The 15,889-nt window shown below is 43.4% G+C and overlaps 1 protein-coding gene across 4 annotated transcripts in view; it reads left to right on the top strand.

Annotated features, from left to right (window-relative positions):
* Window positions 1-15,889, top strand: part of UNC13B (unc-13 homolog B) — a 336,698-nt gene that overhangs the window by 146,969 nt on the left and 173,840 nt on the right. For 2 of the 4 annotated variants that reach the window (XM_050943527.1, XM_050943525.1), the window contains exon 2: window positions 3,308-5,895. The exons of 1 other annotated variant lie outside the window; for it this stretch is intronic. In XM_050943527.1, coding sequence (XP_050799484.1) covers window positions 3,549-5,895 — 2,347 coding nt within the window. In that variant the 5' untranslated portion in view covers window positions 3,308-3,548. Of the gene's footprint in view, window positions 1-3,291; window positions 5,896-15,889 lie in introns of those variants that run through there. One more of the 4 variants, XM_050943526.1, reaches the window with a different exon arrangement.

Below are 15,889 nucleotides of genomic sequence, written 5' to 3'. Positions count from 1 at the left end.
AAAGTCCTCCCCTGCTCTCCCACTCCCCACACAGGCAGCCCCTACTGCATCACAAACAGTATTTCAGCCACAGACAAATGAATTGAAAGCAAATTCCAGCTTACACTGTGTTTTTGGTATCTAAAGGAACAATCATTAAACTGCTGTGGCAGTGTTGTAGCTGCACGCAAAGGAACACAATGTGGTGACCACCAAGCTTAGTGAGGGAGTCCTTGCAACACAAAAATTCTTCTTCTTATTGTTCAAGAGAAATAGTTTTACACTGCAGAAAATATGTAGAATTAACACCACTGTCTGTGTATGTTACTGTGGCTTCTTATGTACATGAGCCAAACTTTTGATCTTTACTTTCTTCAGCCCCACAGAGAGACTGATATTCTGCCTTGTAAATCTCTGTAACTGTGTGCCTTAGTCATTTAAAAAGTGTTAGTGTTTAAACAGATTATTCTTTTCTTAAGTGACCTGAAGAGGTAACTACATAATTGATGGGGAAATATAGGCTGAACAAATGTTCTTTCCTAGGTCAGTGCAGCTCCTTGACGGAGTAGTTAAATAGTAAAAAGAAAAACACTACATTTTTTATGGACTAAGTCCTGAACCCTTTCATTTTATTAAATCAAAACATTTCTTCCTAAGAAGGGTGCAAAAATATTCGGAAATGGGAGAAGTTCAATCTTTCAGTATCACTCTGAATATCTATTCTCTTTGGAAATACATGTAACATTTTGGAATGAAAACTACATTGAATGTTAAATTCCACCTATGGAATAATTGGATTTGTAAACTGAAGTGCTGATACAACCTTAATTATGGCAAAGTGAATGGATCTAATTAATACAAAGGTGAGTGTTGGCAAGCATTGCTTTGTCCACATGCAAGGAATCCTCCTTCCTGAAGAAAAGCAGAAGGGTAAAACCAAAACATATTCATTGAAAATATTCAAAAATGGTTAATAAAAATGAGAATGTTGTGAAAAAGTGGACCAAATATTGTCGTGGGGTGTAGTTAGAGGAGGATGTATTATGGGAACGAGTTTCAGTAGCCCAGCTTCACTGTAGACATAAAGAGCTCTGGAGAGGTACTCTGTAAATTGAAATAAGTAAATACTTTTTTTGATTCTTTTAAGATACATCTGTCTAATGCTTCAATGAACTTTGGGTTTGCCCCTCAAAGTCTATGAAAGGGCTCCCACTGACTTCAGTGGACCTTGGGTCAGGCCCTAATACAGGCCGTAACTTCAGTGCAAATAAAACTCAAGCATTTTGGTACTCCTGTGGTTAGTACACTGTATAGCCACATAATGTGAAATATGTGGGGTCAGTTACTGGGCCCGCTCTCTTGGCTAGGAGTACTGCGGAGCTGGTACATGCTGCTCTCCTAAGGAAACTGGGTGTAGTGTGCTTGCAAAGACCCTCGGGGAAAAGCTCAGATTGTGATTTCCTATGTAAGCAGTTGCACCTGGTGCTGCTCAGCCGAATAGCGTCAAAATGAAGCAAGAGGAGATTGGGGTCCCCTGTTGTGGATTGAATCATGTATGAGACTCATAACTGTTATGCCAAGGACGGAGATTTTGTTCTTGTGTAAAGGGTAGGAGAGGCTTGGGTTTACTCTGCTGGTGATTCTGAAGAAGAGGAGAAACTCCCTTTAACTCTCCCTTCCCCTGCTTTTACAGACAAATTCTCGACTTTTTATTCAGATATAATGACGTTACTGTACACCTTCATTCTCAGAAACAGGTTTACATCATAAAACTGCACCCTGAAGACTTTATTTGTTGATAAAAATGTAAATACCTAGGCAGTAGTTGGGACTTCCAGAAGCTGAGAGTGGACGACAGAGGATTGATCTCTCAATAAATTGTGCCATTCTGTTCAGTCCCTCTGAAGCATCTGGCACCAGCCACTGTTGGAGACTGGATACTGGGCTAGATGGACCTTTGGTCTGACCCAGTATGGTCATTTTTATGTTGTGTTCAGTAATTCATTTTGTGCTGTTTGGCCCAGTGCATTGTGGAATTATTTTTTGTTTAAAATAATTGATGGTTCTAGGGCTGAACATTTATTACAAAATGAGACATTTAGTATAGCTCCTCCACTGACCAGCTGTGCCACATGTTGTCCTGATTAGAGCACCTGCCTAGGAGAGGAGGGATAGTACAGTGGTTAAGGCAGGAGACCTAGATTCAATTCCCTATTCGACCACATACTTTGTGATACCTTGGCCATGTCTCTCACTGCCTCGGTTCCCACCTATACAATGAGGATGCTGAGGCTACACTAAGGCTTGTCTACATGGCAGGTCACTGCGCGGCATGTCAGAGTGTGACTCTACAGTGCACTAATGGCGCTCCGGAACTCTCAGCATGCTGCAGCAGTGTCCGTGAGGGAATGTAGAGTCACACTGCTATATATTCACACCCTGGTTTGCCACTCAGTACCTTGCTGTGGAGACAAGCCCCAGGATTGTGTGGTGCTCAGATATTACACTAATGGGGGGTCAGACAAGCCGTACACAGATAATGTAGTGTTTGTTTCATTTCTCTGGGAAGGGTTCGATCCTGGAATAAAGTCCAGTGTAAAATCCAGAAAACAGGATGATGTCATTCTTATTCCAGTCAGCTCAGTCAGTTTGTTCATAAGCTGTATATGACGTATGTTAAATGTAGGTTAACTTGAGAGCTTGTAAGTTTTGAGTGTTTCTTTAGTGTTACTTTCTTATTTTAGCATTTATTACTGAAATAATGAAAAAGTTTTGTAGTCTCAAAGCTATCATCCAGTCTCTGCTGCTGCATTATGTCAACCTCGGTGATTTCCTTGGGGATTGCTGATACCGAGCAAATTTAAACTTGATCTTTCTTCCCTTTGAAGCAAGAAAGGATGAAGATGGTGGGCCTAGGGAGAAGGGACACCTGCAGAGAGAGAATCCTTAATATTTTGTGACAGAATTTTGTATTCAGAAGGGATAACTGCATAGAAAGGGTAGCTACTTTTGTGAGATTTGCAGTTGTAGCCATAAAAAAGGCATGGTCACACACTGACTGGTCAGAGGGCTTTGGGTTCTTTGGTATTTTTTTTACCTCCTTGTGGAAAGGGAGGTAGGGGGAGATCCTGTTGCTTTATAAAAGAATGCCTCATGTGGAACTGGTTATCATTTCAGCAGCTGAAATAAATGCATTATGGTAGGAAAATTTGAAAAAGTAGATCCTCTTTCTGACTGGCTTTATGTGGACACTACTACTTTTTCTTATATGCTGAAGATTGCCTTGTATTTTCTGACTGGAATGCAATATTTTCCCCTCTTTTGGTAGCTGCTTCATGAAAGAATAAACCTGGATATGAGTGTGCGCGTCGGGCAGTGATTGATGTATGCTTGTACTGCTGTATTTCACTATGAAGAAACACAGGTGCAGCTGCTGATGATGTTTGTTAGCAGTAGATTGAAAAAGCCAGAACATGAGATTCCTCTTCTGCACAGAAAATCTATTGTAAAAACACTTGGCCAGGAGGCAATTCAAGAAGCAAAGATTCCGCTTGTATCTGAGGGAGAAAATGAAGAGACTTCTGCAAGGCCAAGTAAGTGAGATCTCAGTGAGTCAGAGTCACCAACTTTCCCCAGTAGAAATTGAAACAGACATGTTTCTTTGTGGGATAAAGAGGAAATCCACAAGCACTGAATTTTCTACTGTTGGAGTGGGCTTTGCTCAGGACAGGAGAAATGGTTCTGGGGACGTGAGTGATGTCTGTGTTGGTGAGGTGGAACTTAACTGGGATGGCTGTGTAAAAATACCATGCTCAGTTCAACAGAATCAGCAAGACTTAGCAGGACTATCCTCTGAGGGTACTATGCAGCCTGTTTGCCAGAGCAAGGGTGTAATATCTGAGGGGCAGGACCTTTCTACCCTTAGTATTACCATGAGCTGGAGAGAGAGCACTGAGAATGAAAATAAGCTTCCAACATACAACAATAATAGCCGTCCGTCAAGAGACCATTCTGCAGATGTGATCGAGTACATTGTGAAAGAGCTACAGGGGATAAGTCGCATCCAGACAGAGATTGCAGAACTCCGGCAACACCTCACCTTGATAAAAGGCTCAGTGGATGAAGTGTCCAGCTGTGTAGACACGGTCTTGAGTGAGATAGAAGGCTTACAGAGTGGTTCCACTGCCAAAACTTCTCATGTCGCACACACTAGGGAGTCGTACAGAACTGTATGCAAGGAAGAACCAGTGTTGTACTTTTATGGTATCCCAGAACAAGATGGTGAAAACACGATGGAGCTCATTTGCAGCTTCTTGTCTGAGTACTATTGCTTCAATGGTATCCAGTGTAGTAAGTACATAAAAGATGCTTATAGGTCAAACGCAACTTCAGGCAAACAATTAGTACCAAGACCAGCAATTGTGAAACTTGCAAACCCTGAACAAAGAGATTTCATTTTACAGAAGTCTATGCTCTTGCAAAGCATGGGGGTCAGGATTGTTGCTAGCGAAGAGCAAAACCAACAGACTGGCCAAAGGGGCTGCCGAGCTGATCCACTCTCATTACTGCAGCCTGGCCTCAAGAAAAACCACTGGAGCTCTCTGAATTGTGATGAAGAGGCTCAAAGAACTGGAGACGATGGGCACCTCCAAACTGAATCTTACCAGGTTAGGTACAAAAACACAAGTAGAAAAACACAGTGTCTAGGGGAGAGAGTTGGTTTTACACGAAAGTCAACCTTAGCTAAGAAAAGTAACTTGATCTCTGAACTCGAGGTGAAAATGGGGCAAGTATCACAAATTATAAACAACTGTAGTGAGCAAACTTCACAAAAGAATGACTCTCCCCTGCCTGTTCTCCATGTTTCCCACACACCTCAGCAAACTCTTCAGGTGACTCGTTTGTCCAAAACAGATGAAGGAAATTCCTACTACTCCCCAGAGACCTCAGATCATGCCAGCCATATACATGCTTTATGTGATGGAGGAGAACCTGGGCTTGACACTGAAAATGTGACTGAGAACTGGTCTTCCCCTTTAGAGGAGGATAAAGCTGAGGAAATAACTACAGGAACAAATGAAATCGACTGTAACACCATGCTTGAGTTCCTCAGTACGGAGCAAATAAATCTTCTCTTGGAAGATCAATCTATGGGTGCTACAGCTGTAAGCAGTGTTCACACAGCAGATAAACTAGCTGATAGCAGTGATACTCTGAAAGATATGGTCCAAATAGATCTGAATGGCCAAGATCAAACTGACCAAGTCTTTAGGGATGTGTTAGAAAATTCCCAGTATTTTCTTGACCATTCCCAGGATAACATTGATCTTGTGGACATGAAGTTTTATACTAACAAACTTGGGAAAGCTATTCATCATTTTAGATCTGCTCTACAGGTGGTGTTTCACAAGCTGGAGACCAGTGACTCTGAAGTCCTCCTGGAAAATGATACCAGCTTCCAAATGGAACATGATAGTAGACTTATGCTGAGTGGTGTAGGTGTCTGTTGTAGCTCTGATAACTTTACAGAAAGCCCGCCCGGTCAGTCTTCCGAGAGCCAGGCCATCACACCTGCGAACAGTGAAACCGTTCAAATGCAATTTGTTCCTTCCAGGCTTCCAGCTGCCCCTCGTGAGTCTCCTGTCCCTGGTCTGGTGTTGAGTTCTGACTCAGAGATTTATGCTGGACAGTCCCTACCTTCTGGTGAGATGGTGACAGATGCTAGTTGTCTTTCTGAGCAAACAAGGGAGTGCAGACCCATGAGCCTTGAAAAGGTGTGTGCAGAGACTATCTACCTGAACAAGTGCATCAATAACTTCAAAAATGTGCTGAGGGAAAAAAGACAAGTGCGTAGGAGACTTTTAAAGGACCTAGACCAGGAAGCAAGCTCGATTTCAACCGATGAAATGAATTCAGGTATATTAAAAATTTTTTGTATAAAGTCTACTGTTACTATAGCTGGGTATGCAATATTTAATTCAGTGGCTGAACAACTTATTAAAATGCTTTATAGGTGATTTGTAAATGGTTAGCTACAAAATACATATGATGTAACAATACTGAGTCAATTAAAAAAACAAACAAAATCCCCCCAAAGCAATCTATACCATATGCTAAAATTCAAACTATGTAATAGTGCATTACTGAAATTGCTGTAAAATTGAATACAAATGATCAGGCTTCATATTATTTTTGAGGACCTAGTCATGTATCTCCAAAATAGCAAGTGTTTTGGGTTTCTTTGTATTTTGTGTCGTCTTCTGTGACCAGGTTCTTTCCCAAGTTACAGTGGTTACAAAATCCAGTAGGAAAATGTTTCTCAGCTATCAGTAATTAGACTTGCTAGGTTCAGGAGTGGAACCGTTTAGTAATGAATCGGTCCATGCTTCTCCAGGTGGCTCCATCAGTGATTAGTAGAATAGTAAATGTTAAACTAGCCCCTACGTACCATGCTTACAGGGAAATGTGCATGGGTAGTATGATTTCACGTTTCTGTAACTTTTCTGAAAGATCTGTCCATGAGATGAGACCCCAGGGAAACAGTCCACTCTTGCTAATAGGGATTTGGGATCACTAATGTAGACAGACTGTTGCAAATGCATTCAATATTCTGTTGGTTTGATCTCCTCTGGTGCAGCGTTAACACCAACTGTGGTAGCCAGATACAGGAGCCTTCGCCTAGACAAGTATTGCTGGGGGAGCTGAACTGGAGGTAGCAGTGGTAGGGATTAAAAATAAAACTCTTTAACATAGACAATGGCCATGGCTTTGAGAGTAAGATTGTAAATGTAACCAGTACCAGAGATCGAAAGGAAATAGAGAATAGTGTTGACTAATGGTGCCCATGCTGTCCGTGTATTGAATAAGTAAACAGTAATGTCTGTGTAAATCACTATAGTGCACTCAATTTCCTTATCTCTTGGTTCTCATGTAAGACTGCATTATGTTTGGAAGTGTAGGTAATGAACATACAGAGTCAGATCCTCAGTTGGTGAAAACTGGTGTAGCTGTGTTGACTTCAGTGGATCTGTGCTGATCTGGCCCGTAGAGCTGACCTATTTTTGACAATGATCTGGTAAAATGAAGCCTTGCAATCCTCACTGTGTCCAGACCTCTAACCTAGTCTAGTTAGAAGTCAGGATAAACTTTCTTAACCTCAAATCATTATAAAGCCAGGGAAATGTTGGTGAGTTGTAGGGTGGAGGGGCTTTTATATTCCAGAGACTAATGGAGGCAGCATGTGTCTGAACCCTGTTATGAAATGCCTATTGATTTCCTTATTTTAAGTCATTGTGATTTATCTACAATAGCTTTTTTTCATTTTGACTTTTGTAATGTCATAAAAAACTGTTCAGAATAATCAGTACATAAGGAACTTAATACTCATTCCCTTCCCAAAACAGTTCTCCCCCTCAAGTCTGAATTTGCCTGTAGCCTTGAACCATGTTCTTCCTCTATCAAGCACTTATCAATCAATACTCGACTTCAGTAGTAGGTCGCCTTCTCAAATGAAGTAAATTACGCTGTTTTAAATTAATAATTCGCTTTTTTGTTTCATGTGTATTCTTTATTGGAGAATTTATTAAAACAGAATGTTGTGATATTTATTGCCTCAAAAAACTTTCAAGAGGACAGAGGGGAATATCTCTTTGAAAGATGTTTTCTAAAATTGTTAATTTTATTTCATACAAAAATAAATAGCTATACTCTTTTTTTGTTTTCACCTTTTTGGATTTCAAGGTGCTAAGGTGTACAGCATCTTCAGATCCAGAAAGTATGGGGAAGAAGGAGTGCTTTACAAATACAATTTATTTTATTATGTCTAACATTAGGATAGAACCAAAACATACAATCTTTAGTTCTGCTGGTTTTATTATATGCAGTTGTGCAACTAAAGTTTACGCAATTTCTGAAGCCTGCATAAGTATAGTATAGTATAGTATAGACTAGGGCTTTCAAGTGATTAAAAAAATTAATCGTGATTAAAGAGATTAATCTTGTGATTAAAAAATAGAATACCATTTATGTAAATATTTTTGGATGTTTTCCACATTTTCAAATATATTGATTTCAGTTACAACACAGAATACAAAGTGTACAGTGCTCACTTTGTTTTTGATTACAAATATTTGCACTGTAAAAAAAACAAATTAATTAGTATTTTTCAATTCACCTCATACAAGTACTGTAGTGCAATCTTTGGCATGAAAATTAAACTTACAAATGTAGAAGTATGTATAAAAAAAACTGCATTCAAAAATAAAACTCTGTAAAATTTTAGAGCCTGCAAGTGCACTCAGTCCTACCTGTTCAGCCAATCACTCAAACACGTTTTTTTACATTTGCAGGAGATAATGCTCCCTGTCCCTTATTTACAATGTCACCTGAAAGCAAGAACATGCATTCTCATGGCACTGTTGTAGTCGACGTCGCAAGATACTTACATGCCAGATGTGCTAAAGATTCATGTGTCCCTTCATGCTTCAACCACCATTCCAGAGGACATGCGTCCATGCTGATGACGGGTTCTGCTTGATAACAATCCAAAGCAGTGCGAACTGACACATGTTCATTTTCATTATCTGAGTCAGATGCCACCAGCGGAAGGTTGACTTTCTTTTTTGGTGGTTCGGGTTCTGTAGTTTCCGCATCAGAGCGTTGCTCTTTTAAGACTTCTGAAAGCATGCTCCACACCTTGCCCCCCTCAGATTTTGGAAGGCACTTCAGATTCTTAAACCTTGGGTCGAGTGCTGTAGTTATCTTTAGAAATCTCACATTGGCATCTATTGTTTTTTGTCAAATCTGCAGTGACAGTGTTCTTAAAACAAACATGCTGGGTCATCATCTGAGACTGCTATAACATGAAGTATATGGCAGAATGCGGGTAAAACAGAGCAGTGGACATACAGTTCTGCCACAAGGAGTTCAGTCATAAATTTCATTAACACATTTTTAATGAGCGTTGTCAGCATGGAAGCATGTCCGCTGGAATGGTGGCCAAAGCATGAAGGGGCATACTCATGTTTAGCATATCTGGCACGTAAATACCTTGCAATGCTGGCTACAAAAGTGCCATGTGAACATGTGTTCTCATTTTCTGATGACGTTGTAAATAAGAAGAGGGCAGCATTATCTCCTGTAAATGTAAACAAACTTGTTTGTGATAGCAATTAGCTGAACAAGAAGTAGGACTGAGTGGACTTGTAGGCTCTGAAGTTTTGTTTTTGAGTGTAGTTATGTAACAAAAAAACCCTACATTTATAAATTGCACTTTCATAACAAAGAGATTGCATTATGGTACTTGTATGAAGTGAATTGAAAAATAAACAAAGGAAATAGTATAATATTTACAGTGCAAATATTTGTAATAAAAATAATATATACTTTGATTTTTAATTACAACACAGAATACAAAATATATGAAAATGTAGAAAAACATCCAAATTGTTTAAATTTCAATTGGTAGTTTATTGTTTAACAGTGCAATTAAAACTGCAATTAATTGCAGTTAATTTTTTAATCATTAATTTTTTGAGTTAATTGTGAATTAACTGTGATTAATTGGCAGCCCTAATAAAGACATATCAGTGTTTAAATCCCAATAGTAGGCAATGTGATCTGGAGGAAGGAGAGCGTGCTTGAGTGTCAACACTGTTGGACTTTAGTCTGACTGTGACATGGGCTTCTTGGACAATTTTACGTGTCCCTGCAGCTCCCTGCCTACATTTCCCCATGAGTAAAATGGGGATAATACAGCGTAGTGATGACGTAAAGATCAATGAGTGTTTGCACAGTGCTTTGCATATGTAAAGGGGCATCAAAGTGGTAAATTATTATTACAGTTGCTCTAGTACATCAGGTGTAGTATGTGTTCTTGGTGCAGGAAACTGAAGTGTTTTGAGGGAGTATGAGTAAAGGAAGTGAAACTGGGAAGAAATCAGAGATATAGGGAGGAGCAGACTTTTGCAAAATATTCTGGAATATGAGGGCAAAGCTTGAAGTTGATGTGGAAGTGGAGGGGAAGCTAGTGAAGTGAGGGCGGGGAGGTAGAACAGGAGGAGAAGGGGAGAGGGGTTTGGCCCCAGTGTTCGGATAGCCTGGAGCCAGTTAAGGATAATGTAAAGAGGCCATGTTGGTTTGCAGTAGGTGAAGTGAGATGATGGTTTTGGCCAAGGTCTTAGAGAGGGCAGGAGAAAGTTAATCATAAAATCTGTTCCATTAAAATTGGATTGATCTGGTGTTTGTTTTCTCAGAAGATGTTATATTAGGGAAGAGGAGCTGCTCTGAGGTGCTGTGGTGCTCTGTCTCACTACCCATAGCTTATTATAGATTTCTGAGGCAAACCCTGTTTTTCAAGGTCACCATACTCGGAATGCAGTGAAATGTGCCTTTCCAATTCATGATGCCGGTTGACATCTCATTTTAAAAATAAAATGTTTTGCTGTTTTTACAGTCTTTATAAGTGTCTAGGTCAGCTCCACTGGTGACCTAATCCCTCCTGCCTGCCTCTAAGCAACTCTGACCTTGAATTATAGTTGTTTATATCTTAGTCTGAAAGTTTAGTTCAATATATTTAATAGAGACAGCTGGTAACTATGCAGTGAAGGAACAGAAATAACCTGGAAGGTATTAATAAATCATTGTGTGTTCTGATGAAGGAATCATTGGTATAAAGGTTTAAATTACTTAGAGTTGTACCCAAATGCAAATTACCTGAACAATTTAGAACGTGACAGATGTATCTAAATAGTGATTGTGTTTCAGCTGAATTTGAATAAAAAGAAATATCTTCTGACAAATTGAGGTAGCTCAAAATTGAACAAGTCTGTTGGATGGAGTTCTGTGGTAAGAGTTGAATTAAGTATTAATTTTTGTTGATGTCTTGAGGACAAATAATTCTAGGCAGGGCTGGTAGCATTGCCTTTTATTAAGGGTGTCTGACGCTTCCTATTAAATTACTTGGTTTTCAGTTGTTTATAACTTTGCCGAACATTCAGCTAGTTTGACTGATATTTTCCATGCCAGGTGTCTGCCTGAGGCTAATGATTTATTATTTTTAAGCCAAAATGTTCAGCCTTTTCCAAGAATAAGACTTTTGGAAAATACATTTTGCCCACATTAAATTCTGACATTTTTTTCTACTCGATTGCCACATGTTTTGTAAGTTGTCAAGGGGATGGCTTTTGTTTCTGGGAAGTACCTATTCCCATCCCTGTTTTAAAAACAATCCATTCAACAACAACAAAAAACTGTCCAAATTTAGCCAACTTATAGGCCTTTGAAAAACTTGAGTTCACACGTGCTCAGTAGAGCAGTTATATTTTAGCGGCTAAATTCCCCCGATTCCCTCTGCACTGAGCCATGCTCCTGCCCCAGCTGAACCGGATTTTCCCTGCCATTACAGCTCTGGGCTGCTGTGGGCTGTGCCAGGTCCAGGTCTGCAGGGCCGGCTTTAGGAAGTGCGGGGCCCAATTCGAACATTTTCGGTGGGGCCCTGGCAGGGATGACTTAAAAAAAAAAAAAAAAAGAAAAAAAAAAGGTAAAAAAAAAAAAAAGTCGTTCCCTATAAAAAGTTTGATTTCAGGGATGTGTCACAGTATGTATTTTTTGTACCGATAGGGTTACCATACGTCTGTATTTTCCCAGGAGGAATTTTTAAAATTTTAAAAATCCCAGATGGCGATTTAAGAACCAAAAAGCCTGACATGTCCGGGAAAATACGGCTGTATGTTAACCCTACCTAAAGTTCTTTTTTAAAAAAGATGGGCCTGAACTAGAAATGAGCTCCGTTTCACATGTGTGGGTCCCTGCCACTCCCTGGGGGTGTGTGTGCACATGTGTGGGTCCCAGCTGCTCCCTGCCCCCCTCATTGAACCAGGTGTGCAGGGTTACTGCCCTGGGAACTGCAGGGCACCAGTGGACGTGGGGCTGGCTGGATGCAGGGCAGGGGCTGGCTGGAGGTAGGATCTGGCTGCAGGCAGGGCAAGGGGTGTGGGACTGGCTGGAGACAAGGGGATGTGGGGTGGGGTGGGCTGGCTGGCTTCAGGCAGGCCCGCAGGGGTTGCGGCAGGGGTTGGCAGGGCTGGAAACAGATGAGTGCGGGACTGGCTGGCTTCAGGTAGGGGGGTGCGGCAGGGGTTGGCTGGAGACAGGGCAGGGGGTGCGGGACTGGTGCAGGCAGGGCAGGGGTTGCGACAGGAGCTGGCTGGAGATGGGTTGGCTGCAGGCAGGGGCTGCAGGGCTGGCTGGAGACAGAGCAGGGGATGCGGGGCTGGCTGGAGACGGGCTGGCTGCAGGCAGGGCAGGGGGTGCGGGTACAGGGGGTACAGCCCACCTTGTACGGTGAATGCCCCATCCTCCTCCCTCCCCTACCACGGTAGCAGCAGCAGCAGCCCAGGGCTTGGGGGCTACTTAAAGGGCCCGAGGCTTCCCTGCTTCCACTGCCCCGGCCCTGTAAATAGCCAAAGGAGCCCTGGGAAAGTGACGGGGCTCCCACGGCTATTTAAAGGATCAGGGCAGCAGAGGCAGCTGGAGCCCCAGGTCCTTTAAATTGCCCCCTGGGGAAGCCAGGCCACCCCAGTATAGCACACGGGCTCTTGACTGTACACTGTACTGGGGCTTGAGCACGGGGCTCTCTTAGGGGCGGGGCCCGATTCAGGGGAATTGGTTGAATTGGCCTAAAGCCGGCCCTGCAGGTCTGGGCACCTGAATTAACAGCAGGGAGCCTCTGTCCTTGCTCTAAATCAGCGGTTCTCAACTGTGGGCCTGTGGCCCCCTGGGGGTCCGTGAGCCCTTTCGGGGGGCCGTGGATCCCCAGAGCTGAAACTCGCTTCTCCCAACCCCCCCATTCCTGCCAGGAGCAGTGTTGGTGCTGAAGTCAGGAGCCACACTTGTATCGCCCTTGGCCCGTGCACAGCCCGTAGCTACACCCTGCTCTCACACAGCACCTAGCTACCCCCTACCTGCATCCTGAGCTACCCTTGTCTGTGCATAGCCCCTACCTACCCCCTCCCTGAACCCTGAGCTACCTCCCCTGCTCGCACACAGCCCCTAGCTACCCCCTCCCTGCACCCTGAGCTACCCCTCTGCCTGCACACAGCCCTTAGCTACCCCCCTCAACCCTGAGCTACCCCCCTGCTCACACACAGCCCCTAGCTTCCTCCTCCCTGCACCCTGAGCAGTTTTTTTAAACTTTTTGAACTGAGTCCCTGCTTTGAACTATATTTTTGCTTGCGTCCCCCCACAGCCCAGACAGGCTAGGTGGCCTTCTGCATGAGTCGGGGTGGAGGTGGCGCTCCCTCCGTGGACCCTGCTGTGTGGCACTGGCTTGAGCCCCACCAGCCCTTGCCCCCTCCCCCAAAATAGAAGTAAAACTAGGCCTATGCCCAAGGGTGCCCCCGGAGCCCTGCACTCTTCTCCCCCCCGCCCTTTGCCAGGTCCTGGCGTTTTTATAGCATGTTGAGGGGGGCCTCAGCAAGAAAAAGGTTGAGACCCCCTGCTCTAAATGACTCCTTGCTGGGCCCAGGCAGCATGGAGGAGGAAGCTACCTAATTTGAGTGTAGAGGAGACAAGAGACGGACCTGTATGGGGAGAGGGGGAGAGTAGGTTGGCATAAGGAGTGTATGTGTGTAAACGGGGGCCGGCTGGGCAAGGAGATTGGATGCAGAACTAGTGGGGCAGGGGAAGGAGATCAGGGGAAATGAGGTGCAGAGGAGAACTGAATGGCTGTGCAAGGAGAGGGGGACTGGAATGAGAAGCTAGGGCTGGGGAAGAGACGGGATTCGTACAGGGACAGATTGGAGGGGTGAGCAGAAGACGCTGTGTTTGGGGAAATAGGTACAGACTCTTCTGCCCATCAGTGCACACTCTTCTCCAGAGCCTAGAATGCCCCTCCCCCCATAAATTCCTGAGCTTGGCCATTCCTCTGCTGTCAGCGTCACATCTCTCTCTAGTGCTGATCCACATAATGATATAACCTAGCTTGAATATATCACTTCTTATGTGCGTGATACAGTCTTAATTCCATGATCACGTATTGTTTTTTCCCCTTCACCGGATACCTGCCTCATTCAGTGCACAAGTTGACTGGTAGTCTTTTATAATGAACAGCTGTTCAATATTTTGGCTTTTGTTTTCTTCTGGTGGTTCAATGTGCGGCCCCAGACCTCATTTGCTGCACATTATTTAAACCCCGCTCTAAAGGCAGAATTATTTATTTCCTCATGGGCTGTTCTACAGCATGCATCGCTATCCTAGAATCATCAGGGTTGGAAGGGGCGTCAGGAGGTATCTAATCCAACCCCCTGCTCAAAGCAGGACCAGTCCCCAACTAAATCATGTCTGAGGGTTTCACAAACATTAATCTATCGTCACAACACCCATGTGAGATGAGGGGGCATCAAACTCAATTTAAAGATGGGTAACTGAGACACAGAGATTAAAGTCAAAAGTGTATCCTAATTTTGGTTGTCCAATCTGAGATCCTTGAACCCTATTTTTCTGAGTACCTACCATTATATCGCCCTTTTACATATTCAAAGCACAGCTCCCATTGACTTCAGTTTCAGCTGAGAGTGCTCAGCACATCAGCAAGTCAGATGCCAGGTCTCAAGTCAGGCATTCAGAGAATGAGATGTGCATAATTAAGCCTATGTTTTAGTCACGGGTATTTTTAGTAAAAGTCATGGACAGGTCACGAGTAGTAAACAAAAATTCATGGCCCATGACCAGTTCATGACTTGTAGTATATACCCCTGACTAAATCTCGTGGGGGTAGGAGGGAGGGATGGTCTAGGGGCACCACAGGTGCTCAGGGGCTGTGGTCCAGGGGCCGCTGGGGGTGGGTGAAGTGGCAGCACGCGGCTCAGGACCCCTGCTGGTGCTGTGGGGAGGAGAGGTGGCGGGGCTGGCAGGCTCCCTATCCAGCTCCTCACAGCTCTCCAGAAGCAGTGACATGTCCCTTCCTCAGCTCCTAGCTCCATGCACTGTCCAGGCCAAGCACTGGCTTCGCAGCTCCCACTGGCCAAGAGCTGTGGCCAATGGGAGCTGCAAGGCCGGTGCCTGCAGGCAGAAGCAGCACATGGAGCTAAGAGCTGAAGGAGGGACATGTTGCCGCTTCTGGGGAGCTGCCCCAAGGAAAGCACCGCCCAGAGCCCTCACCCCATCCTGCGCTTCAACCCCCTAGCCCTGAGCGCCCTCTGACACCCAACTCCTGCTACTTGGGGGGGCGGTGGCCAGAGACTACCCCAGCGGTGGCCATTGCGGCTGGACCAAGGGCTGCTCAAACTGCTCAGGTGGCCCTTGAGTCACCACTCCAGAAGTCACGGAGGTCCTGAAAAGTCACAGAATCCGTGATAAACTTGTGGCCTTTCGTGTAATTAGTGACCATCTGTGAAAAGTTTGGTGTAAGTGACTCAACTAGCATCACATAGGAATAGAGCTGTGCGTCATCTTTTGACCAAAACTTTTTTTGTCGCTACTTAAAAAATGTAGGTTCGAGTCAACTGAAGCAGTTCATGAATTCAGATCAATTCATGCATATGTTTCTTTTGGGGTGGGGAGGACAGGAAAAAAATAAACGTTTTGTTTTGGCAGTTTTGAAACAAAACATTGATTTTACAATTTGAAATGCCTTTTTTCATTTCTAATTTTATGCAACTTAATTTTTTTTTACGGAAAAACTTAAGAGATGAATAGAGATGCAATGTTTTGGATTGATTGTAACTTTTTGTTTGATTTGAAACAATTTTTAGAGCTGTCAAGTGATTAAAAAAATTAATTGTGATTAATCGCGCTGTTAAACAATAGAATATCATTATTTAAATATTTTTGGTTGCTTTCTACATTTTCAAATATACTGATTTCAGTTACAACACAGTGTGAAGCGTACAGTGCCCACTTTATTTTTATT

This window comes from Gopherus flavomarginatus, chromosome 3 (genome assembly GCF_025201925.1).
Source record: "Gopherus flavomarginatus isolate rGopFla2 chromosome 3, rGopFla2.mat.asm, whole genome shotgun sequence".
NCBI lineage: Eukaryota > Metazoa > Chordata > Testudines > Testudinidae > Gopherus > Gopherus flavomarginatus.
The sequence above is the reverse complement of the archived record's forward strand: the minus strand, read 5'-3'. Positions and strand labels throughout refer to the sequence as shown.